We start from the raw sequence: 25805 nt of genomic DNA, 5'->3' as shown, positions 1-25805 counted from the left end.
CCACGTGAAAGACCAACGCAAAGTGGTGTACATGTGAGAAGTGGATCGAAAATCATACATCATTCCAATAAAATAATTGGTTAACAGTACAAGGCATGCTATCATGATTTTGAGGAGCAGTGCTATATGGATGTTTAAATCAAAATCACTCCAACGTAGCGGGATGTGGGGGTAAGAGGGCGTGGCATTGTATACTTTTTTGTCCTTACTACCTGGATGAACCTTTTTCTCATTTAGCTCTTTTTGTTTATAGAACAGTAATGTGGATGCCACTTTGGTAGAATACATTATACTTTCTGCAACTGTGCTCAGTTCGGCAATCGTAAGGTTAAGAAGTTAAAAGTTCATGCTTTTTGGCTTCTTTCAAAAGACATTTTTCACTTGTGTGAAGAATTCATGAGTATTTTCCCGCTGATGTCTTAAGACATTGTGGTCAAACTTAAAAGCATCTCTACATTGTAATTCACACATTTATCATGTTTGTTTTGGCTCTGGCAGCCGTTATTTGTGCTCTGAGAATGACCTTTAAGGGCTGACAATATATTCTGAGCCAAGCCTGTCATTTCAGATAGCAGCACTGATTATATGTTGGAAGCTGGTAGTTTTTTTCTCTCCTGCATCTGTGGTCAGGATAGTGAAGTTGTATCCGCTGAGAGCAAGCTGTCAGTGTCGTTAGCCTGAGACTGCGATCTCTATGTCTGGGTACTGTAGTGCAGTCTGGGATCCTGGCTGATCTTGGCAGTGCCTGAGAGGGAGGAGGAGAGGAGGATTTGCAGAGGACCACACTCACAAAGACATTTTCTCCATTCTGCAGCAACTGAGCTGCAGTCCTCCTGCAGGACTCCTCCAGACCTAGTGACACAATCAGAAATCCAGGTAAATCCTCTCTCTGAGATGATGTTTAATCTTACTGTTTATAGATTACCTATTACTAATAGCAACAGCCATTGACATGGCTAATTTACATTTAGCAGCCTTGTTAGCAGGTGGCAGTGAATTCTTAGGATAGTGAATATTAATGAATGTAGAATAGATGGATATGAGGAAATCTTGCAGCTGGTTCTTTGTTCCGAGTAGTAAGACAGTGAAAACTCTGTTAGGATGTGTGCTGTAGAATCAGGTGTCCTTTATTCTGTGTCCTAGAAGCAGGCTGCATCTACTGCACAAGGCTGCAGATACAGTGCGGAGCTGCTAGATGACACTGGAAGAACACAGACGGCATCTTCTCAATTAAATGGAAATTTAATTGTCTAACTGGGTCTAATGGAAAAAATAGACTAATCCTAGCTGTATTCTTTAGCGTAGATGATTTACAAGGCTGCAGAACTGTGCTAAATAATGCTTTAGGCATAGATGTGAAGGTATTTTTGGATTCAGTATAGGGCAGCTTATTTTTTTAATGTGAAAGTTTATAAGATGTCTCACAGGAATCTTAGGGAAAGACCACTGAGATGCAGCAACTATGAAAATGCAAGGATGCATTTATTGACTGGATACTGTACAAACATTGTCACATTCTTTCCTCTCAGCTACTCTGATGTCTCTTGTGGAAGTGTAATGATGGAGTGGGATTGCCTCGGATAGAGGACAGAGTGCCCACATGACCCAAGCTTCCTGATGACTGCACCTTTTTGTCCTAAGGTCCTTTATAGAGCTTTCTCCCCTGTCCTAACATGGCAGGAGATTGGCGCAGCAGTTGGCATTAAAGGTAACAGATCCAGCACGTCTCCAGGATCCTCTGCAGAATTAAGACCGAGACGCAGGCATGATTCTGTTCTCTTTGGAGATTTAAAGATGAACTCTTCTTCTGAGGGAATTACCAGCAACAGCAGCAGTCCGTTCTGTCTCCTGGGTGTTGGATCTCATGAAGCCATTCCAGTTTGCCTTCTGGAAGTGGGAATCATCATCTTCCTGACTGTACTAATCATCTCAGGCAATGTAATAGTTATCTTTGTCTTCCACTGTGCCCCTCTGCTCAACCACCACACCACCAGCTACTTTATCCAGACAATGGCTTATGCCGACCTTCTAGTTGGAGTTAGTTGTTTGGTACCATCTTTCTCGTTGCTTCACAGAAGTGACATTCTCCCAGAGTACATAGTGTGCAGAATGTTTGGTTACGTAGTATCTGTACTGAAAAGTGTCTCCATGACGTCTTTGGCCTGCATCAGTATTGACCGGTACATAGCAATAACTAAACCACTAAAGTACAACACATTAGTTACCGCGTGCCGTCTGCGTTTCTGCATTCTGCTGCTATGGATATACTCAAGTGCTGTATTCCTACCTGCATTTTTAGGATGGGGGAAACCAGGTTACCATGGAGATGTCTTCCAGTCATGTGCTGACTCATGGAACACAAACCCTTACTTCACATGTTTTATTGTAGTCATGCTCTATGCCCCAGCAGCTACTACTGTTTGTTTCACGTATTTCAACATTTTCCGCATTTGCCAGCAGCACACAAAGGAGATCAACGACAGACGTGTACGATTCAGCACTACAGACAGTGACTCAACCCAGCCACAACCTAGCCCAGAGAAACGATATGCAACAGTTCTTTTTCGTATTACTAGTGTCTTCTATATTCTTTGGTTGCCCTACATAATCTACTTCCTTTTAGAGAGTTCCAAAGTGTATTCCAGCCACACGGCCTCATTCTTCACCACTTGGTTAGCCATCAGCAATAGTTTCTGTAACTGTGTCATCTACAGCATGTCCAACAGTGTTTTCCAGAAAGGTCTAAAGCGCCTTTCTGGTGCAGTTTGCGCATCTTGTTCAAGACACGGTGAAAATCATGACGCACCTGGTCCTTCTAGTAAAAGACCCACGGAAGCCTGCAATCCATAAATATAAATAGCCCAACCAGCGTTCAAAGCCTGGATTATATTGACAGTAGTCTTCTGACTGGAGCTGTGGAAAAGTATCATGGATGGAACGTTATATCTAGTGCTTTAGTCCAAATGTGGATCAGTTAGTATGTAGCTTAAAATATTTTGTAGGGTCCATTTTAGAGCTTGCGGCTCTTTTAGGTTGTGACTAGCTGTCACTGCGTCAGAGCATTACATAATAACCTGTTGCAGCAAGTCATCCATTTTTATGGTTCTGCCACTCCACTACATGTTGTAATCTCCAGAAGCAGGACACATCATCTACAAATGGAGATGTTGACTCTCTGTGGAAATCTGTGGACTCTAACGGCTCTAAACGGAGTCACGTCAGGAGCCAGATATTTGGATTTTTGCTCAAGATGGATGTATCAGTTAGCGTAATGAATTATGCTAATTGTGTCCTGAAATTTAAACTTGATATTGCCTGGGTGCTCCTTAAAATAACATCGAGATGGCTGTATCCTTCCTGTAGAATGTGATTGGAATAGAGACATTCTGTTTGTAATATATGTTCATTTTATTTTTGTTATAAAAGTAGCTAATTTGGTTTCAACCAAATGTAATGCAATATTTTTCTAAGTGGAAAAATGTAATATATTGATGATAGTATTTAAAAGAACTGTCAACCACTGGAATATTTTTAGCATAATTTAAATATATTTTGCTTAATATCTTTGTACCATTTGTGTGTTAGGACAGAGATATAAAGTGTCTTCTATCGCATAAGGCAGGCATGCCAAACTGCTGAACCTTTTAACCATTGTCTGCCCACGAGCTCCAGGTGAATCCAATGACAACCCAAACTGTCAGGTTACGTGATATGGAAGCACATGCACACCTACCTGTACTGAGTATAGCATGAGAATCTGGACTTAAGGTGGCCACATACCATACAATTAAAAGATCAAATTTTTCACCAATTCGATAATTACGATCGGTTGTCCCCAAAAAATCGAGAGCTTTTCTTTGTTTTCAATAGAGAAATCTAATCGGATTTCCCGCTTTTTTTTTTTTTTTTTTTTTTTGGAGATTGGACATGTTGGAAATTTCATACCAGCTTTATCAAGATGGTGTATGATGTATTGTCAATTACTTGATGTACAGTTCCAATCAATTTTTTTTCTGAGCTTTCAATTATTGAATTCATGATTGGAGGAAAATTGAACATAGGTGTCTGGTAGATTGGTCAGATTTTTGAATTGTTACAATCAGTCAGAAAAATTGATTGCTATTCTTGAATTGAACCGATATTTAAAAAATTGTATGGTGTGTGGCCACCTTTTGTCTTTCTACCACAATCTACCCAGATCTGATGTATCAGCTCCCCCTGTATTGTTACACTGTACTTTGTTAATTAGTCTGATGTTTGACCAGTACAGAGGAATATTTGTTTAGTCTTTGATTTGATGAAGTAAAATCGGTAGTAAACTGCTGTTGCAATAAGATAATCACAGTTCAGTAAATCTCAATAGAGACGAGGGCTGTAAGTGGAGAGGTAGTCTGGGGTACCTTCCCCCTAATGCTTTCTAGTTTTAATTTGTACATTTAAAGGAAGCCAGAGCTGCTGTAAAAGGAAGATTTGATATTCTCCTGGGACTTCCTCCTTCCCCATAAACACGTGCGAGTCCCACGCCATTCTCCCGCGGTCTGCCGTTCAGCGGCAATCAGCCCCAGTAATAGGCTCAGTCACAACAGTCCGGGTCTACTGCGCATGGGTGGGAGGTCCGTGCATGCGCAGAAGACCCAGACAGGACCTCACTGAGCCTACTACCGGGGCTGATCGCGGCCAAACGGCAGACCGAGGGATTTTACAACTTCTCTGGTACACTTTAAATCTTTCTTACAAATGGAAAAATGTACCTCTTAAAGTGAACCTGAACTGCGCAAACAAAAATGAGCTTAACTTTCCTGGGGCTTCTATCAGTGCCCTGAAGCCGCCCTATGCCTGCGCCATTCCAAAGCGATACTCCGGTTGCCCGCAGCTACCTTTCATTTTGATGCGTGGCCCCTGATCGCGTTCCCATGACCGGGAGCACTCTACGCATGCGCAGTAAAAAGTAAAATCTCTACTGCAGTGGCCCATCGACTCACCGGTCGGCCGGAAGAGGGTCGCTGCGGGGGACTGCAGGATGGCTTAGTGATGGCGCGGGCACAGGGCGGCTCCAAGGGGGTAGTAGAAGCCCCAGGTAGCTTAAACTCATTTTTGTTTGTTCTTTTAGATTTCCTTTAATATATTCCTGTTTTCTGTGAGTTTGATATGCCGGCTGCAGGGCCAGAACTCAAGGCTACCGATTGATGCTGTCACCCCCTTCAAAGTTGTTTTAATACTACTCACTCTCCACTGACACTTAAGGTTGAATACCTCTCACACTACTAAATTATATATAAAAGGACAACTGAAATAAAAGGGATATGGAGACTGTCATGTTTATTTACTTTTAAGCAATACCAGTTGCCTGGCTTTCCCACTGATCCTCGGCCTCTAATACTTTTAGCCATAGACCCTGAACAAGCATATGCAGAGCAGGCATTTCTGAGATTGTCAGATCTGACAAGATTAGGTGGGTGATTTAGACACTACTGCAGCCAGATAGATCAGCTGGACTGCCAAGCAACTGGTACTGTTTAAAAGGAAATAAATATGGAAGCCTCCATATTTTTCTCACTTTAGTTATCCTTTAATACCGTATATACTCGCATACAAGCCGAATTTTTGACCCCCAAAAAGGGGGTCAAAAGTTGGGGGGTCGGCTTGTATGCGAGTCTTCCCTGGTGGTCTAGTGGTGGGTGGTCGGGTGGTCCGCGCCCCGCTCCCCCCCTCCCCGCTTCCCCCGCGGCCGCCGCTGCTATTTTACCTTCTTAGACAGCGGCCGCTTCCTAATCCGCGTTCCTCTTCTTTCTCAGAGTGTCAGTGTATCACAGCAGCGCGCCGGGCGCTGCTGCTGTGACGATGCAGGGGGCAGGAAAGAGCGGTTCCCTTGGTAACGGCGATACAGATCGCCGTTATAGGGAGCCGCGCTATTTCCTGCCCCCTGCATCGTCACAGCAGCAGCGCCTGGCGCGCTGCTGTGATACACTGACACTCTGAGAAAGAAGAGGAACGCGGATTAGGAAGCGGCCGCTGTCTAAGAAGGTAAAATAGCGGGGGGGGGGGGGGGGGGGGAGCACTACCCACCTATGCTGGGCACTATACTCGCTAAACTGGGCACTATACTGGCTAAACTGGGCACTATACTGGCTAAACTGGGCACTATACTAGCTAAACTGGGCACTATACTGGCTAAACTGGGCACTATACTGGCTAAACTGGGCACTATACTGGCTAAACTGGGCACTTTACTAGCCATACTGGGGCACTATACTAGCTAAACTGGGCACTATACTGGCTAAACTGGGCACTATACTAGCTAAACTGGGCACTATACTGGCTAAACTGGGCACTTTACTAGCTAAACTGGGGCACTATACTAGCTAAACTGGGCACTATACTAGCTAAACTGGGCACTATACTGGCTAAACTGGGCACTATACTAACTAAACTGGGCACTTTACTAGCCATACTGGGGCACTATACTAGCTAAACTGGGCACTATACTAGCTAAACTGAGGCACTACCTACCTATACTGGGCACTATACTGGCTATACTGGGCACTTTACTAGCTATACTGGGCACTTTACTAGCTATACTGGGCACTATACTAGCTATACTGGACACTACCTACCTATACTGGGCACTATACTAGCTATATTGGGACACACTGGGGGGCTGCACCAATCCAGCATTTCCTACCCCCGGCTTATATGGGGGTCAATCATTTTTCCCTGTTTTTTCAGGGAAAAGTTGGGGGGTCGGCTTATATGCGGGTCGGCTTATATGCGAGTATATACGGTAGCTTTAATAGACAGGAACTAGCACAATTTCCATCAGTATCTGCACTGTTTTTCACTATAGATGTAGATTTGATTGTATATTTGTGCTATATTTGTGCTGTCCCATCACATCTAGTGATCACCCAGAGTGCAGAATCAGCAGCAGTTAGAGCCCATTCACACTTGCGTTTGTAAAACGCTGACGATTTTTGCCGGAGTTCTGCAGGAGTGCTTTTTTTCCGCGATTTCATGTGGAAAAATCACTGAACGCTGCGGCGATTTTTCCGCGATCACTGGGAAATCGCCTGAAAATGGTGCAGGCGACGCATTTACGTTTTGCGATTTTGGGCGATTTGCGGGCCCATAGGGTTTTAGTACACTAGCGCATTTAAAAAGCGCTATCGTTTGAGCATTTTGCTGAATTTGCGGCAAAACGCTCTAGTGTGAATGGGCCCTTAAAGCATTCTTTGTAGTGTGAGGAAGAGGTTTGTTCCTCATGTCCTGTTTAAGGGACCACCAGTGGTCATAGAGCCACAAAGCTTCATGGGTGTTCCAGGAACAGGAAGTGGACATGGACAGCAATAAACTCAACAACCCTTTTTCACATTATTTAAAAGAAAAAGAAAACCTGTCACCGGGCTTAAACATTTTTAGTTGACTAGTTTTGATGAAAAGTTATGGTCACATGGCCACGGGATTCCTGTGCCTCCATTTTCCAGCACACCTGGCAGTCCAGAAAATGCACTCTTGCTCTGCCACAATCAGTGATAATTAGGGCTGCTCAAATCCTGATCCGGGGACACCCGGATAGTTGCTATCCGGATATCTCCCAGTAAACCTGTCCAGGGTGGGCAGGGGGTCAAGCTTACCTGTCTCACGTCTTCTTCATCCATCCCTGGCACCTCCCACGATGCGTTCCACGCGGTGGTCACGTGACTACAAACACTTTCTCCTTCCCGGGTTGAAGGAGGAAGTGTTTGTAGTCACGTGATGCGCGTGGACCGCATCGTGGAGGTGCCAGGGACAGACGAAGAAGACGTCAGACAGGTAAGCTTGACCCCCCCGCCCACCCCGCACAGGTTTACTGGGAGATAGCCGGAGGCTATTACGAGTATACTCGTGATTCAAATGAAGTTGAATTGTTGCAGGTGTGCGGTGGGGATACAAGGGGTTATTTCCCCATAATTCCGCCATCCGCCCTGCGTTCCAAAGAGCTTGAAGGAGGAAGTGGTCCGGTGTGAGGCTTGCAATGCGACCAATAGGACGCGTGTAAGCTCTTTGGAACGCAGGGCAGACAGCGGAATTATGGGGAAATAACCCCTTGTATCCCCGCCACACACCTGCAACAATTGGGGCCCGTTTCCACTAGTTTGGTGCGATTTCTTTGCGGAAAACGCATAAATGAATTTGCATGCAGATGCAAATTCGTATGCGTTTGTATGCAAATTCGCATGTGTTTTTGTGTATTTTTGTAAGTATGCGTTTTTAACCATGTCAGTGCCTGTGTGCTTTTACATGAAAACATATGCAAATTCGCATGGAAAATTTGCAGAGCGAAAACTCATGCAAATTTCCTCTTAAATACATTACATGCAAATTGCACACTAGCCTTGCGCTGTGCAAATTCTGATGGCTCTGCAGATTATTTCTGCACAGTCCACCGCACAGATTTCCTGACAAGTGGAAACAGCCCAATTGACTGTTATTGGCTATGCGAATCTACATGCAGAAAACGCACGCAGAGTCGCTCTAGTGGAAACAGGCCCTAAAACTTAATTTGAATCACGAGTACTCAAACGACGAACGAGCCAAAATCGCTACCAAAGAAAGTTCTGTCTCGGCGGATTTTAACCAACGACGATCGTTTGCAAAAGTAGTACATCGTTGGAAACGGTCGTTCGTACTAGGCTTGACATGCGCATTTCACTATTTCTCTGTGAAACTTCTCATTTTTATGCGCAGGCGCAATAGTTGCTTTACGTGATGTAACTTTCGTTCTAACGATCAGATCGTTACACACCTTTTAAAACTATCTTTACTTAGGTCGTTCTTTCATCAATTAAAAGTTCGTTCGTCGTTCTCAACGAACGATCGTTGTCGCATGTGTGTACGTAGCATTAGTCCTCTTAAATTATTAGCAGTCCTGTGTGTCTATTTGTGAGAAATTTGGCTGTAAGAGGAAAGCAACTACTACATTGACTTTTGTAGTGTCAGAAAGGTGTTCCTCAAAGAGGAAATAAGAGGAGTAGACAGAGGCACCCGGGGGATTAACAGAGTTAAAAGACTGGAAGGGCCCTTTTCCACTAGCAATCGCTAGCGTTCACGCTGAACGCTAGCGATTGCGATTCAGCAAAAGTGCTAAATTTCACGACGATTACCCGACGTTTGTGATCGCGATTTTGCTATGCTATGCACTGCATAGCAAAATCGCGGCAATAATCGTTCCGCGGCGCGATCGCGATTGACTAAAAAACGAATCGCGGTAGTGGAAATGGCCTACCGCGATTCCTATGTTAAAAAGCAAACCGTAGTGATTTGAAAATCACTAGCGGTTTGCGGTTTTGCGATTCAGCCATCACAAACGCCGTAGTGGAAAAGAGCCCGAAGGGAGTGTGGTTTTTTTGGGATTTAAGTGTACCTATTCATGCTGCTTCTTCAATTGTTTTTAACTATTCACTTCCCTGGGTGCTTCTATTCACTTATGCATTCGTAGGATCGGGAAAAGTTAGAATCCGTGATAAATTGCTGTCCGTATTTCCTGTCCATGAGACTACCGATTTTCATATTAGAGCCACAAAGCTCTATAGATGTCTTAGGAACATAAAATGAAGGGAAATCACTTCAGTAGAGGGACAGACAAGTATAAAAAAAACCAAAAGTTTCATAATCTGGATGGTCAATGAGATACTAGTAAGTCATCTTATGCTAATTTTATGCAAACGTGCGCCGCTTGGAAGTGGACTTGCTGCATTTAATTAGTCCGTTTTCAGGCTGCATAAATTTGCATAAAATTAGCATAACATTTGGATCAGCTTGGAATTATTATTATCTCATTGACCATCCTAGTTCACAAAATTCAGAACGTTTTTTTTCCCTGAAATTGGACTTTAGAAGCTAGCCATGGCAGTTTGGGGTTAAAGGTTTTCTCAGAAATGTCAAACACAAGGAGGGGCAATAGAGATGTTACCAAGCATTCTGTTGTTGTTAAAGGAAACATCAGACTTTACAGAAAAAACAATGCTTCATTGAGGCGTTTAACACATTTCAGACTGTTAGGCTTTGGTCACAGTGCTGCGTTAGGGCGCGGTGCAATGGTCGCTTTGTAATGCGGCTTATCTCACTGCAATGCACCACCTATGCACCGTTCACAGTGTGGCTGTTGCGGTATGGTAACGCACTGCATGTGCATAGCATACGGTTCAATTACTGTACACAACAAAATGCGCAGATAACGGTCAGTGCCGATGTCCCGATCCCTTGCATTCCTGCTATCACAGGGAACTGAATGGCCACTTTGAACATGGCCTTAGGGTTCTAAGTCATAACAGAATGAAGAAACACTTCCGTAACTATTAATGAGAACTTCAGTCGACCTCCAGTCGCTCAAATACGTGAGATATATCATAGCAAAAATGATATATGTATAGGTGTGTTGTGTACATATTTATGAGGAACAACAATTTGATTCACAAACCATATCAAAACATAAGTGATTAAAAACAACAAAATCACATCATAAACTACAACATTGTGACTGGCTAATTTGTACTTTCACAATATTATTGCATGCAATATACTGCACTATTGGTATACTGTCAATTAAAATGTACCTTGGTAGGCTCGATATACCAGTAATAGCCTTGCCGTAGAACCCAGTTTCAGTGGCGGAGTAATAAATAATTCATAATAAAGTACAACAGTGAAAACAATATATAATTTAAACCATAATAGATGGAATTTTGGGTGCCCATACATTTTTATAGCGGCAATATCCGGGCAACCAAAATTCCATTTTTAGCTGCTGATTGCGGTTTTGCTGGAGAAAAGGGAGGGGCCACAAGAAGATTAGGGTTAGGCATCGGTAAAGCAGTGGAGGGAAGGCTCTGTGTGAGAATAGGGTTTGGTTTGGTCATTGTAAAATATCGGTAAACATTACCGATATTTTACTATCAAAGGAAAGTAGTAGAGTATTGATAAATTTGCCCATATTCTACTAGCGGCAACTAGCCCATATTCTACTAGCGGCCCTTTTTTTCCCAGAGGCCTTTATTACCGGTACTTGTACGCCTTATTCTCAGCTAGCAGGGACCACTTGTAAGCTTTACACAATAGAAGTCAATAAATTCTCTGGTCATTGTTAGCTTTACAGAGCATCTGACCAGAGAATTCTACTGAGGGCGATCTTGGTCACTGTTAGAAGAAATGCAATTTCTTTTCATGATTGATTTTAGACTTTTTGAGAGACACCCCAGTAAGTAGGATAAAAAGTGTTACTCTGTGCTTATTCAAATTGTAAACTAGCTACCAAGTGTACTGACCTCTGCTTGAAAAATGTGCTTTTAAAATATTGCCACTGCTTCTGAAGTTTTTGCTTTTACTCTGTGTGGTTGTTGTAAATTGTCTCCCTGCATTGGTCATCATTCGTGAGCAGATGGTTGCCACAATTTCACCATACAGTGAGTATGGGACTACCTGCTTGTGAGGAGCCAGTTTATACTGTAAATAGGAGAGATATGCTATCCTGTTAAATGGGATCAAAATGGGAATCCGTAATGTAGCGAGCCTATTTTAAGACCTTTCAGCAACACTTAAGTTACCTAAAGTGAAGTATATGGGAGCTGCCATATTTATTTCCTTTTAAACAAAGTAGCCTGGCTGCCCTGCTGGTTTATTTGCCTGCAATAGTGTCTGAATGGCACCAGGAAAAAAAGCATGCAGCTATTTTTTTCAGATTTGACAATCGTGTCAGAAACACCTGATCTGCTGCATGCTTGTTCAGGGTCTATGGCTAAAACGGTTATGCTGGGTTCACACCATACAATTTTCTGCTCAATCTTCCGTTCGATTCATTTCCAATCGTTTTCTGATCAATTTCCAAATTGGTTTCCATTCACTTCTATGAGAAATCGACCAGAAAAAAATCGAAAAAAAGATTGAACATGACAGAAATTATCTACGAACCATCTATCTACCAGAAAATTGTATGGTGTGTACCTAGCATTAGAGGATCAGCAGGACTGCCAGGTAACTAGTATTGCTTAAATATGGCAACCTCCCATATACCTCTCTCTTTAGGTTCCCTTTAAGTATAACTACACGAAGAGCCCTTTTCCACTACATTTGTTCTGATCTAATTTTCAGACCAGATGTTTGGTGACATATCTCCCATCATAAGGACACCATGTGGACAATGGTAATCACAGCGTGCCTTTTCCATATATAGGTACACTTTCCTCTGTAAATCCCCCCCCCCCCCCCCCCCCCTGCATGTGAGGAGTGTGCATACCTATTCCATAGCCACGTGCTGGGTCATGTTTCTTTCTCCTTACTCCCAGGGTTGAGGAGTCAGAGCAATTTTTGGGGACCTGGAGTTGGGGAAAAATACTCCTACTCCTGCTAAATGTAAACTGCAATTAAAAGAGAAAATATAAAAAAAATGTTGGAGAGGGGTACATATACTAAACCAATATTGGAGTTCCACGGTAGCAATGCCAGGTATTGAAAGTCCTGGAGTTTGCCGATGCCGAGCCTCGACCGGATTGCTCACACGGTCTCCTGGTAACACCCAAATAAATCACGAGACAGCACACCACTGGCTGCAAAGATGCGTGTATTATGAAACAGAAGCACTACATGTTACGGAAAATCCTTCATCAGGTGCATAACATGCACCTGATGAAGGATTTTCCGTAACATGTAGTGCTTCTGTTTCATAATACACGCATCTTTGCAGCCAGTGGTGTGCCGCCTCGTGATTTATTTGGGTACAGATACTAGCCACATTGATTACCGAGCAGGCAAGACACTAGCCACATTAATGACTGGGGGGGGGGGGGGGGGGTTCAACAGACACTGGCCACACTTATTACTGTGTGTGTGTGGGGGGGGGGGTTGCTGGTTTGAGGGACATATATTGATTACCGAGATTAAATAAATGATACATGATCATTCCCCAGTTTACCTGTCCCTTATTTGGTACACAAAAAGGTAGTTGCAAGGCATGCTGGGTTGTCATTTTTTGCTTTTCTAATTCCCCTCAGACTTCATTAATGCAGCCTGATTGGCTGCAGACTTCCCCTCCTGTTTCCCCTCCTACACCTCTGTTACTCTCTGATTGGCCAGTATTTCTCATGCTGAGACAATGCACTTTCTATATTGGAGGGCGGGAAATGTATACACAATCAGGCAGAGGAGAGTAAGGGAGGATATGACCTCAGGATTGGCCTCAAAATATCCACAGTTAAAATGGGAAATGCTAAGAAGGATTTTCTCTTTTTTTACTGTAGAAAAATCACTAAACTCAAAACGTGGACAGTGCAATATACATGTCATGAAAGTAGAGCAAGTATTTATCTACTTATATATGTTTTTCTGAGATAGTATGGCTGACAGCTCCTCTTTAATGAGTGCAATTGGGGATCAGGAAGAGTTAATAGCTGCACCTGTGGACCATGATGGGGGGGGGGTGTAATGACTGCAATACCTTATGCAGTGCAGCTGTTAACCCCTCCTAGTCCCCCATGTGCCGCCATTAACTTTCCTTGATGGATTTATACATATGAACTGTCAGGAAAATGCAGTAACACCGCGAAAACCAATCACACGAAAGTTGTGTACAAAGGATCATAAAGTACCTCCCTGAAGGATCATAACTAACACTTCAAGGCTTTAAGGTCTAAAATAAGCATCTGGTTTCAGTGTTGTCTGCAGATAGTTTTGGATAGTTTCCTTGTGGGGGATATCATTTCCGAATTGCCAACATCTCTATTCAGCAGCAACTGAACTGTCACAGCTTGCCTAAGCCTGCAGCAAAGCATATTCTGTGCACTTCCATTGTAACATTTTATGGTATGAAGACTCTAGCAGCGGTGATGATAGCCTGTATGTAATGATTGTACTGTTTAGGCTGAGATGTGTAACTTTGTAAAAAATAGACATTCTCTGAAACTTTTCTGCTTGTGCCTTTCTGTACCAACCGTCTAGAACAGACACTGACAACTTGCAGCGCTCCGGCTATTGTTTACTTTCAAGTGCCAACATATCCTGCAGAAACAGCTTTGCCTTGCTGACCCCATTTACACTACACACTTTGTTCAAATCGGACAAATTTCACAAAATGGTAAAAGAAGTACAGTGTTCTCCCCAGAATTTTTTTTCCAGCCGGGTGGCATGAAAAAGTAGCCGGGTGGGGCGAGATGAGAGAATGCAGGGCCGGTGCTTCTGTGAGCAACTCTGCTTACAGCATAGGAGGAGGTGAGCCGGTGACAGCTGGGTGCTCACTAAAACTAGCCGGGTGGAGCACCCGCCTAAAAGAGCCTGGGGAGAGAGTGTTGTACCATGTTAGCCATCAGTAAAAGCAAGAAGTTTTGGATCAGGATGGTACCATTTATTGGCTAACTTAGAGATACATAAAAAGTGAGGTTTTCGGCTAATAATAAGCCATTGTTGGGCTTGGTTCCTGCATATACTGACAAAATGTAAAAAATACAGCTTATATGTATACTGACAAACAGAGCATAAACATTCTTTAGCAGACATAAATGTAATTAAATGCCTTAAAGAGAACCCGAGGTGGGTTTGAAGAATATTATCTGCATACAGAGGCTGGATCTGCCTATACAGCCCAGCCTCTGTTGCTATCCCAAACCCCCCTAAGGTCCCCCTGCACTTTGCAATCCCTCATAAATCACAGCCATGCTGCTGACAAACAGCTTGTCAGAGCTGGCTGTGTTTATCTCTATAGTGTCAGTCTGCTGCTCTCCCCGCCTCCTCTAGAACTCCAGTCCCCGCCTGCATCCCTTCCCTCCCTGCTGATTGGAGGGAAGGGACGGGGGCAGGGACCAGAGCTATGCAGGAGGAGGCGGAGCAGCTGAGACTGACACTTCAGATGTAAACACAGCCTCACAGCATGGCTGTGATTTATGAGGGATTGCAGAGTGCAGGGGGACCTTAGGGGGGTTTGGGATAGCAACAGAGGCTGGGCTGTATAGGCAGATCCAGCCTCTGTATGCAGATAACATTCTTTAAACACACCTCGGGTTCTCTTTAATTGTCACTTCAACAGTTTCCCAAAACATAACATTAAACAGACTCTGGTGATGGGCAGACATCATAAATCCCGAGTTTAAAGGTGACCGTGCTGACTACATGCACCATTAGTTCTAAGCTAAAGACAATTGCGGCATTTAAACCATCTTCCTAGATGACAGTAAACACCATCTTACCAGCATATGAAACAAAAAATGAAAAAGAATTGTGGCATTTAAAACCCATCATACCAGCACAACAATAACAATAATATTTCTATAGTGCTTTTCTCGCATAGGACTCAAAGCACTTAGGCTTTCTCAGATTAAATAGTTGGTAGTAGGATGAAGTATTTACACAAGACAAATTATATTTCTGCAAATGCCAAACTAAACAGGTGGGTTTTCAGTATGGATTTAAACACGTCCAGAGATGGAGCTGTCCTGATCTGTTGAGGTAAGGAGTTCCATACCGTAGGAGCAGCATGACAGAAGGCTCTGGGACCCCATAAGTTTTCAGGTGGACTCTGGGTATGACTAGATTAGAACCTGTGGAACTGAGATTGCAGGGATTGCTTTGCAGCTGTAACATTTCTTTCATGTATCCAGGGCCCAGATTGTGTAGCGCTGCATAATATGTTGGCGCTTTATAAATACATTTAAATGGTGTTATGTGGCAGTGACGGGGTTGGTTGGTTAACAGTCTGGCAGCAGTATTCTGTATCAGCTGTAGGCGGTACAAGTCCTTTTTTGGAAGGCCGGTGTAGAGAGCATTGCAGTAGTCCAGTCGGGATGTAATGAAGGCATGAACTAAAGTTGGCAGATCTTCTGGGGGGATGAGGTGCTTGATTTTTGCGATGTTCTTCAGGTGAAGATAGGATAATTTTACCACAGCAGAGATGTGAGTTCTGATGTGGTGAAAGCATCCTATTTTCACCCGAAGCACAAGAAGTTAGAGTCCTTGTTTAAACCTTAAACAAAGTGATAATAAAATGAACAAATGGTGCTTATTCACACCTGAGTCCTTCAGTTGGCTGTAACATAACTTGTGGTGCAATTTCTATGTGGATCTGCACTTTTCCATTGAAGTAAGTTATTTTTACATTGCCCTAGCACGATGAACCTGAATATGTGTTTGTCACATCAGTGAGCCCCAGTTCCACTTATCACTAGTTTTGGACAAATGGGATAGCAGTGCTGCAGTGCTTTAGTTGTGATGTACCAGGTAATAACTAAAATCCATATTTGCTGTCTATACTGGATCAGGCAAAATTTAGGAGGGCGAGCACACTTTATAACCTCGACTTTTGGTGCTGGAGAACCCTGTCCCGACACTGCTTGGGTAAAACTGTAATGACAGTACTGGTTTCCCACAATGATGTTCAGCATTCCACAATGGTGAATTACTAAACAATCAACATAAAAGTCATTTTATATTGTTCAATGCCACAAACTCATCCTTTCCTCTCCATATAACAGGACATGTCTGCCATACAGAAACATTGTGATCATTACTAAAACAGTCAACCAGTACAATCACTAACAGTTATTCTGGCTTCCACTTGTCTGCAGAAGGTCTACTATGCTGCAGTGACAGTAGCTTCCGCTTGTCTGCAGAACGGTCTGCTGTGCTGCAGTGATAGTGGCTTCCGCTTGTCTGTAGAGTGGTCTGCTGTGCTGCATTGATAGTGGCTTCCGCTTGTCTGTAGAATGGTCTGCTGTGCTGCAGTAACAGTGGCTTCTGCTTGTCTGTAGAGTGGTCTGCTGTGCTGCAGTGATAGTGGCTTCCGGTTGACTGTGGAATGGCTGCTGTACTGCAGTGGCATCTGCAAAGGGTCTGCTCTGCTGCAGTGAGAGTGGCTTCCGCTTGTATGTAGAGCGGTCTGCTGTGCTGCAGTGACAGTGGCTTTCACTTGGGTGTAGAGTGCTGTGGTGTGCTGCAGTGTCAGTGACTTCCACTTGTCTGCAGAACGCTCTGCTGTGCTGCAGTGACAGTGGCCTCTGCTTGGCTTTAGTAATGTGTGCTGACAGTGGCTTTTGCTGTGCTGCAGAGTGGCAGGGCCAATTCTAGCTGCAGGGCCGGTTCTTAGCTGCGGAGCAGTTTGCTGTGCTGCAGTGAAAACAGCTTCCATTTGGCTGCAGAGCAGTTTGCTGTGCTGCAGTGACAGCGGTTTCCGCTTGGCTGCAGAGCAGTTTGCTGTGCTGCAGTGACAGCCATTTCCACTTGGCTGCAGAGCAGTTTACTGTGCTGCAGTGACAGCGGCTTCCACTTGGCTGCAGAGCAGTTTGCTGTGCTGCAGTGACAGCAGTTTCCGCTTGGCTGCAGAGCATTTTGGTGTGCTGCAGTGACAGCAGCTTCCGCTTGGTTACAGAGCAGTGTGCTGTGCTGCAGTGACAACGGCTTCCACTTGCCTGCAAAGCAGTGTGCTGTGCTGCAGTGATGGCTGTTTCCGTTTGGCTGCAGAGCAGTGTGCTGTGCTGCAGTGACAGCGGTTTCCACTTGGCTGCAAAGCAGTTTGCTGTGCTACAGTGACAGCGGTTTGCGCTTGTCTGTAGAACGGTTGGCTGTGCTGCAGTGACAGCGGTCTCCGCTTGGCTGCAGAGCAATCTACTGTGCTGCAGTGACAGTGGCTTCCATTTGGCTGCAGAGCGATATGCTGTGCTGCAGTGACAGCTGCTTCTGCTTGGCTGCTGAATGGTCTGGTTCCCATCCTCTTCTATATTAAGATGCAGACTCCAATGTCAATGCAGCGTACTGCTCTGCTGTAGCCTGAATCTGAAATAAGTGTTTTGGTTTTTTTTTCGTCTCTTCTTTCTTACTATGGAAGAGATCTGCGCTTCTATTCATAATTTATGCTGCTCAGGTTTAGTTGGGCATTAAATGTGTTTTGGCCTAATGCTGCACAATGCAAGCCACTAATTCTCAAACCTATTAGCAGGATCAGGAACCAGTGTGGACATTCTGGGAGGGGGATACTGTACGTGTGTTGTCCATACAGGTTATTTTAGTTGTATGCCCACAATTCTGATTTTTTTCACATAAATAGCTAATGTTTAGTTAAATTCAGAGTAAATACTTTGTGCTGTATAATTACTGTGTATTGGGGATTCTGTGTTCAGTACAGTTATGTCAGAGATTAGTGTAAAAAAAAAAATGCAGCTATTCTGTAGCAGGTAAATGCTTCTGTAGGGCTAAATGATAAGCTTCTGGAGCTGCTTTATTGAATTGCACACTAAATTATTTATTGATAGTTGTTGGTTTTTTTGCTTCGTTTGTCACTGCTAGTACTTTTTGGGTCCAGTGTGATTTCATATGTTGTGGTTGCCTGTATAAGCCTTTTGGACATCTTACAACTCAGCTCTGGCTGTACTGAAGCAGGGAGTGACTGATGAGACAGAAACCCTCCAAGGAGGGAGGTGCAAATTACAAACCCCCACAATCCTCATGCTCACCATCATATTGCATCGGGGAGAACTTCTTTGTTACTGATTAAGGCATGCCCAGCTATGACACTGAGAAGGCATGAAACATATAGAAACTACAATAGGATTCTGTTTACTAGCATCTCAAAGACCATCTCCAGGCTTAAGATAAGTACTTTGTTAGTGGCCAGGACTATGTCAAGTCAGTGACCTTTGACCTGGATGTGCTTGAGTGGTGCATGTGCAGTTGGTCAGTCACTTAACCACTGTGAATATGCTCCTCAGGCATATTGGGGTTAAAAGTTGACATGCAGATGGTCACACAGCCGCTGTCGGAGCAGTTATTCTTTAAAGGGATATTTTTTTTTTTAAATAAATATTATTGTCAGTGTTTTTTGTTCCCTCCCTCGCAACAGCCACATAGGCTTCTGCCTATGAGAGCCGATCGCTCTCTTGTCCCCCAGGGGGACAGCCGTCCCCAGTGCAGCGCTGCTGCTGATCGCAGCGCTGCACAGTAATAGACGGCGAAAACTAAACAGCGCTGAGGCGGGGGCCCGGAGGATCATTGAGTACTGGCACAGGGCAAGTGGAGGGGGCCGGTAGAAGTCCCAGGTAAGTAAAACTGCCTGTTTTAAAATATGACTTAAGGTTTCCTTTAAGAGATGGTCAATTAGATGCAGATCCGCTGCCTAAGCACAAACGGGTCAGTGTTCACTGACTTGACATAGTCGTGGCAGCTACTGGATCGGTTATATTTGAAGCCTAGAGATGGTCAGTGAGATGCAAAAAATTCTAGTCTGTGGGAAAATGTAATGCAAACTTTATGCAGCTTGAAATAAGGCCAATTAAATTCGGTCTGTGTAGTTGGTACAATAATCATCCGTCTCTGACTGCTCAGTTTATGAAACCAACATCTCCACGTACGCAAAATTGCTCCGACTCCTTAGATTAATACTCACCAGGACTTTGGAGTTGGTACAAAATTCATCCGTCTTCGACTTTTGAGTTTATAAAACCTCTGACTCCAGGTACCCAAAAATGACTCCGACTCCACAGCTTTGAATTAAATACACTTCATCTCTCTCAATTCCTAGCTGCGATTCAGGCTTTTTACGTACAAAGTTTATAATAAACAAACGGCCATGAAATGGCTTTTTAGTGAAAGTCTAATTACTTTCAGTTTCTCGAAAAGTAAGACTACATATGGTGTAATACCTAAACCATTAACCAAGAAAAGCTGTCAATTCCCACTTTCATCCCACTTTAATAATATAACATGACTATGAGATATATTATCTGTCTGTATTAATCTCTGTCTGAGGGTGTTAAAGCTTAAATACCATCATCCACCTCCTCTACTTGGATAACATTGAGCCGATGCTAAGCACGAGCAAGTGATCTGTGATACGTGAACACAGACTTGCATTGCCAACCCACTTAACATTAGATGTTCTCCTTTAACTTCATTTAGAACATCTATCAAAGATTGAAGTTAGAACCAGGGGAATTGTCCTGGGGGGAGGTTCCACAGAAGGGCTTGAAAAATATTAAGATCATGTGGGAATTCCAGATCCAGATGAACAGACAGGTACTACACAGTAAACCACGCTTCATGTTGAGAGACAAGTACCAGAAGACAGCCATGGCAGATGAAATTATGTCAAGGCACAGATGCAACAGGAAGGAGAAGCTGCACACACTGATCAGCCACCACAAGGTTAAAATGTGACGGGTGAAGAGGGTAACAGTAAGGCCCGGTTCACATTAGCGTTTTTTTGCAGAGCCAGCCGTACGGATCTGGCCATCAGGATCAGGTAAAAACTTTCCGGTTTTTCCGCCAGTGTGCTGTAAACTGTCAGTTTTCTATTTGTTCCCATGCAGCTGCAAAACCTTCCGTTTCCGTTCCGCTGGGCACAACGGTCCAGAAAAATAGGTCCTGCAGCATTTTTAGTCCGCTGAGTGGAATGGACAACGGATCCGTACAAGCGGATGGATGTAAACCGATCCATTGGTTAACATTGGATCCGTTCACATACCGGGAAGTTTGTACAGTGTACGTTCCGCTCAACGCTGATGTTAACCGGGCCCAATTCTTTTTATAATTTCAAGATATTAGCTGTTAGTGAACAGTCTTTTTTTTAGGTGGTGATATTTTGGAAGAGGGAAACAAGGTAAATGTAAGAATCTGAGTTACAAATTGCCCAGCAAGCTCATGTGGAACCAGAACTAGTCCTAGGAGTGTGTAAGGGGCTAAAAGGAAGCAAAAAGCCCTCTTACTGAAAATGCTATGTAAAACAGACTATGTATGAAGACAAAATATTGTTTTACATTGTAAGAATCTGAGCGATTTAGCCAACGGACAACCTGCGTTGGTTTAAATGACCAGGTGTGAACATTTCCAAACTGGCAAGTCTTTGGGGGTGTTGTCGGTATGTAATAGTTAGTTACCTAAGAAAGTGATCCAAGGAAGGACAGCCAGTAAACCAGAGACAAGGTCTTGGTCCATTGAGGCTTATTAATGCATGTGAGGCGTAAATGTTAGCCAACCAGGTCTGAACCAACACAAGAGTTATTGTAGCACAAGTGCTGGAAAAGTCAGTACTCCTCATAAGAGAAAAGTATGAGAACATACAGTGCATCACAGCTTTGTACGTTTGGGGCTGTGTAGCAGGCTGTTAAAGGTGCCCATGCCAAGCTATGTCCAACAGAAGCTCTTGCAATGGGAACATGAACCACACGCACTCCAAAACTAGACCATGGAGCAATGGAAGAAGGTAAACTGGTCTGATGAATCATGCTTTCTTCACCCAGTCAACAGATTGTTAAACAATCTCAGGAACCCTTTAACACATGCTAGATTCTTTGTTAGGATGGCATCAGCCCTGGCTGGGTTCTTGGCAGCACATGTCCAAAAGTTTAATGGATATCTTGTTGCCTTCATAGATCTTGTATAGTGCCAGCCTTAACAGCTGTTCAGAACATGGAGGGCAGTGTCAGTGGCCTGATCTTATCTGAAATGGGAAGTTTCTGTTGTTTGCATTTTGAGTTAAGCTGGTTACTGTAGCAAAAGAAAAAAAATATTCCTACAATCCTGTTGGCCATGCAAAGTTTGCAACAGTTCAGCAAAGGCACATAGACCAGGTGTAAAAAAAAAAAATTGAGACATTTAGGGCCTGTTTTAGAAAAACAAGGGGTTTACATTTATATTTTGGGCACTATTTTAGGTAGTTTTTTTTGGATGTTACAACCCCTTTAAATCAGGTTGCTTTCATTCTAATTTATATAATCTGTTTGTCTGTCCTGGGCATCACACATTCTACTCCAATGACTCAGTGCTACTTGCAATATTATCACATGATGGCTGTGAGGACTCTTGAAATGCCATGCGTTATAATGGAGAAATGTTTCCGTTCAGCTGAGAAGCACTGTTTGCACGTAAAATCCCATGTTATATAAAGCTAGTTTACCAAATCTACAACTACTGGGTTCCCTGAAGAGGCTTTGCCAGTCTTTCACTGCAGTTGTCTTGCATTGCTGGTTCTTCATTTGGTCTCTGCATTTAGTTTTGTCTTAAGTTTATATTGGTATGGAATTAATGTCACCTCCTTCAGATTGCTACCTTTTTATATAAATTTATTTTACACTGAATAGTTATTGCATTATTTATTAAAAACAAAGTTATCCTAGTCCATTAACCCATTTGTAAGTAATTACCTGCTTCGCTGCTTATACAAACAATGATCCAAGATTAAGAATTGAATTTATTTAATTGAACGCAGTCAGGCTTGGTTTCAGACAGCCATGTTGATAAAGGTAATAGCCTTGATAAATGAAATACTGTAGTAATTTTTAAACTGTGTAATGCATTTACAGAGGTTGCTTTTTATGTTTATAATTTAATGCCCAACTTAAAGTGGACCCAAATTAAAAATACAAGATTTCAGAAATAAAATCTATTTTTTAAATTATAATAATAAATAGCAGCCTTTTTTCAGCTGCATGATGAGAAATATAAAATATTTTATATTTATTGGAGGAACCCCTCCCTTCCTTTCAAATTGCCGGGATTTTTCCGGCAAACTGGTGGAGTAGATGGTGTCTGGCAATGGAGGAATTGCTAATGGCTGCCCCCAGTATAACCCTAGCTATGAAAAGAGAAGGGTGAAAAGCATGCACTAAAATGTGCATAGGCTTGAAGGAGTGTTTATTTATCTTTGTATGTGTCAGAGTGGTGCAACTAAATATTTTTAATTAAAAAAATGTTTGGTTTGGGTCCGCTTTAAGCAAAGTGTTTAATTTTGGTTAGTGTGTTAAATGATACCCGAGGTGACATTATGAGATAGACATGTGTATGTACAGTGCCTGGCACACAAATAACTATGCTGTGTTCCTTTTTTTTTCTTTCTCTGCCTGAAAGCGTTAAATATCAGGTATGTAAGTGGCTAACTCAGTCCTGACTCAGACAGGAAGTGACTACAGTGTGACCCTCACTGATAAGAAATTCCCCTTTTTACCCCTTTCTTGCTCTCAGAAGCCATTTTCTGCTAGGAAGGTGTTTTATATTTGGAATTTCTTATCAGCGAGGGTCACACTGTAGTCACTTCCTGTCTGAGTCAGGACTGAGTTAGCCACTTACATACCTGATATTTAACGCTTTCAGGCAGAGAAAGACAAAAAGGAACACAGCATAGTTATCTGTGTGCTTGGCACTGTACATACACATGTCTATCTCATCATTTCACGTGTCACTTCAGGTATCCTTTAAGGGGCAGGAACCCATAGCAGTGTTCTCCCCAGAATTTTTTTCCAGCCGGGTGGCATGAAATAGTAGCCGGGTGGCATGAAAAAGTAGCCGGGTGGGTTGAGATGAAAATGCAGGACAACTCTGCTTACAGCATAGGAGGTGAGCCGATGACAGCCGGGTGGTCACCAAATCTAGCCGGGTGGAGCACCCGGCTAAAAGAGCCTGGGGAGAACACTGCATAGGAATTTTACTGTTTTCTGTGTTCCCATTGGCCATATTTACCCCTCAGTTCCTGTCCCTGGAAACTCTTTAAAATCTCATGGCTATAAACTCTGGAGAGATCTCATCATTTGTTGTCATGAAAGCATGTGAAAGAAATTCTCCTAAACAGGATGCTGTTGACAGTAAAAGTTCAACTTGTATGCTCAATCTAGAAACCTTTTCCTCCCTAGAGTTGTCCTTAAAGTGACACCGAAGCGAAAAAAAACAAAAACCGTATGATATTATAAATTGTAAGTGTAGTATGGATAAGTAAAAGAGCATTAGCAGCAAAGGAAAGAGTCTCATATTTTTATTTTGTTATATAGGTTGTTTTGTTTTTTCTTTCTTATAACCAGGGCTGTGGAGTCGGAGTCGTGGAGTCGGAGTCGTGGAGTCGGGCAATTTTGGGTGCCTGGAGTCGGAGTCGGGAAAAAATGCACCGACTCCGACTCCTAATGAATTTGTAACTGTAATTAAAATAGAAAATATGACAAAATGTTCTATTTCTCAGATAATAGTCATTAAAAATAATGTATATATACAGTATATATACAGTAATAGCTGTGCTTAGTCCACAAAAATGAAATAAACCAATCAAAATTAGTTACTTGTGCTGCTTCAATAAAGCAGTCCCCGTAGTATTTTTAAGGTCAGATATACATATCTGATTGTGACTGTATATATGATGTGTACACAGGAATCTCTTATATATACTAAATAACATCTATGCTGTAAGAATAAAGCCTGATGTGTAGCCGTGTCACTAATAGAGATGGTCAACGAGATGGAAATAATTCTGCATTGATGCTGATTTATGCAAATGTATGCACTCCCTTTGCTGATGAAATCAAATAATTTGATATGTTGTTAAAATTTGGTTTGGTGACTACAAATTAAAGGGTAACTGAGACGGATGAAAAGTAAAGTTTTATACATACCTGGGGCTTCCTCCAGCCCCCTTCAGGCTAATCAGTCCCTCGCTGTCCTCCACCACCCGGATCTTCTGCTATGAGTCCTGGTAATTCAGCCAGTCAGCGCTGTCCGGCCGCATGCCGCTCCCACAGCCAGGAACATTCTGCACCTGCGCAATAGTGCTGCACAGGTGTAGTATGCTCCTGGCGGCGGAGTGTGTGCATGCGCACTACGCCCGACTGGCTCAAGTACCTGGACTCATAGCAGAAGATCCAGGTGGTGGAGGAGGACAACGAGGGACTGATTATCCTGAAGGCGGCTGGAGGAAGCCCCAGGTATGTATAAAAGTTTAATTTCATCTGTCTCAGGTTTACTTTGTTACACAGTAGTACTATACTCTACATATGCACTCCCCACAGAGCTGCAGGGAATCCACTGAGAATGCTGTGCACATTGAACACAGAGGTGTTGTCTGTTTACAATCTCCTCATTCCCCTGCAGAGTACCTGCACATCATTCTTACATGCACCCACACTTACATTGCATAGGGCCTGATAGATGTTCTTTGTTCCGGTTTGTACCTTTTACAAGTACTCTTACCAAGGACTAGTTTTAGTCTAAAGGGAATAAATATAGTAGTCTACATATCCTTCTCACTTCAGTTGTCTTGTAAAATTCCTAAGCGTTAGCAGTTAAGAGACGAATTTCATGTTACATACTTTTAATCAACAAAATTGTAATATGCAAATTAGAGGAGTCGGAGTCGAGGAGTCAGAGTCGGAGTCGGTGGAATCCTAAACTGAGGAGTCGGAGTCGGATTCGGTGGATTTTTGGACCGACTCCACAGCCCTGCTTATAACATTGCATCACTGTCATATTTGCAGTTTACAAACCACACTCTATTTTGACCTATAAAAAAAAGCAGAGCTAATGACCCTTTGAGCTTCCCTGCAGTAAAACCTTATCTGAAGCGGTCTCTCACTTTTTCTTTGCTGTATAAGTGCTTCAGAAATCAGGACGGTCTTCGACCCAAGTTGGGTCAAAGAGTTCAGAGAAGCTCTTTTGCATAGATAACGGACGTCTTAACTCTTCCTGTGCTGGAAAGCAATGAGACTCTTTTCTTTGATACTAACGTTCTATTCTTAGCTGTACAACACATACAATTCATTATATCATAAGTTTTTTTTTTTCTCCGCTTCAGTGTCATTTTAAAGGATCAGAAACTGTTCAGTATGAGGAATATGAAATAGCATGAAAGGTTAGGGAGGTGGTGAATACTATTCTATGTCACTGATGTTGGGGAAGAATTAATTTGAGGGTCAGAACCATGTCACCGGAGTGACTGATGCTCCGACAGTGCTATTGGAGAGGTAGCCTTATGTAGACTTGAATCACAAACGGCTCTCACCAGTGACGGCATCACTCCTAAAAATAAAGTTTACAGTCGTCATTTACTT

At 43.0% G+C, this 25805-nt stretch overlaps 2 protein-coding genes across 5 annotated transcripts in view; both read left to right on the top strand.

The window, feature by feature from the left end:
• Positions 1-25805, top strand: part of RABGAP1 (RAB GTPase activating protein 1) — a 281195-nt gene that overhangs the window by 125958 nt on the left and 129432 nt on the right. The gene's annotated exons all lie outside the window — the stretch shown is intronic.
• Positions 715-3375, top strand: GPR21 (G protein-coupled receptor 21). The gene is made up of 2 exons (XM_068249747.1): positions 715-876; positions 1530-3375. The coding sequence occupies exon 2, from the start codon at positions 1618-1620 to the stop codon at positions 2848-2850; it is 1233 nt and encodes a 410-aa protein (XP_068105848.1). The 5' UTR covers positions 715-876; positions 1530-1617; the 3' UTR covers positions 2851-3375.

This window comes from Hyperolius riggenbachi, chromosome 8 (genome assembly GCF_040937935.1).
Source record: "Hyperolius riggenbachi isolate aHypRig1 chromosome 8, aHypRig1.pri, whole genome shotgun sequence".
Classification (NCBI taxonomy): domain Eukaryota; kingdom Metazoa; phylum Chordata; class Amphibia; order Anura; family Hyperoliidae; genus Hyperolius; species Hyperolius riggenbachi.
The sequence above is the reverse complement of the archived record's forward strand: the minus strand, read 5'-3'. Positions and strand labels throughout refer to the sequence as shown.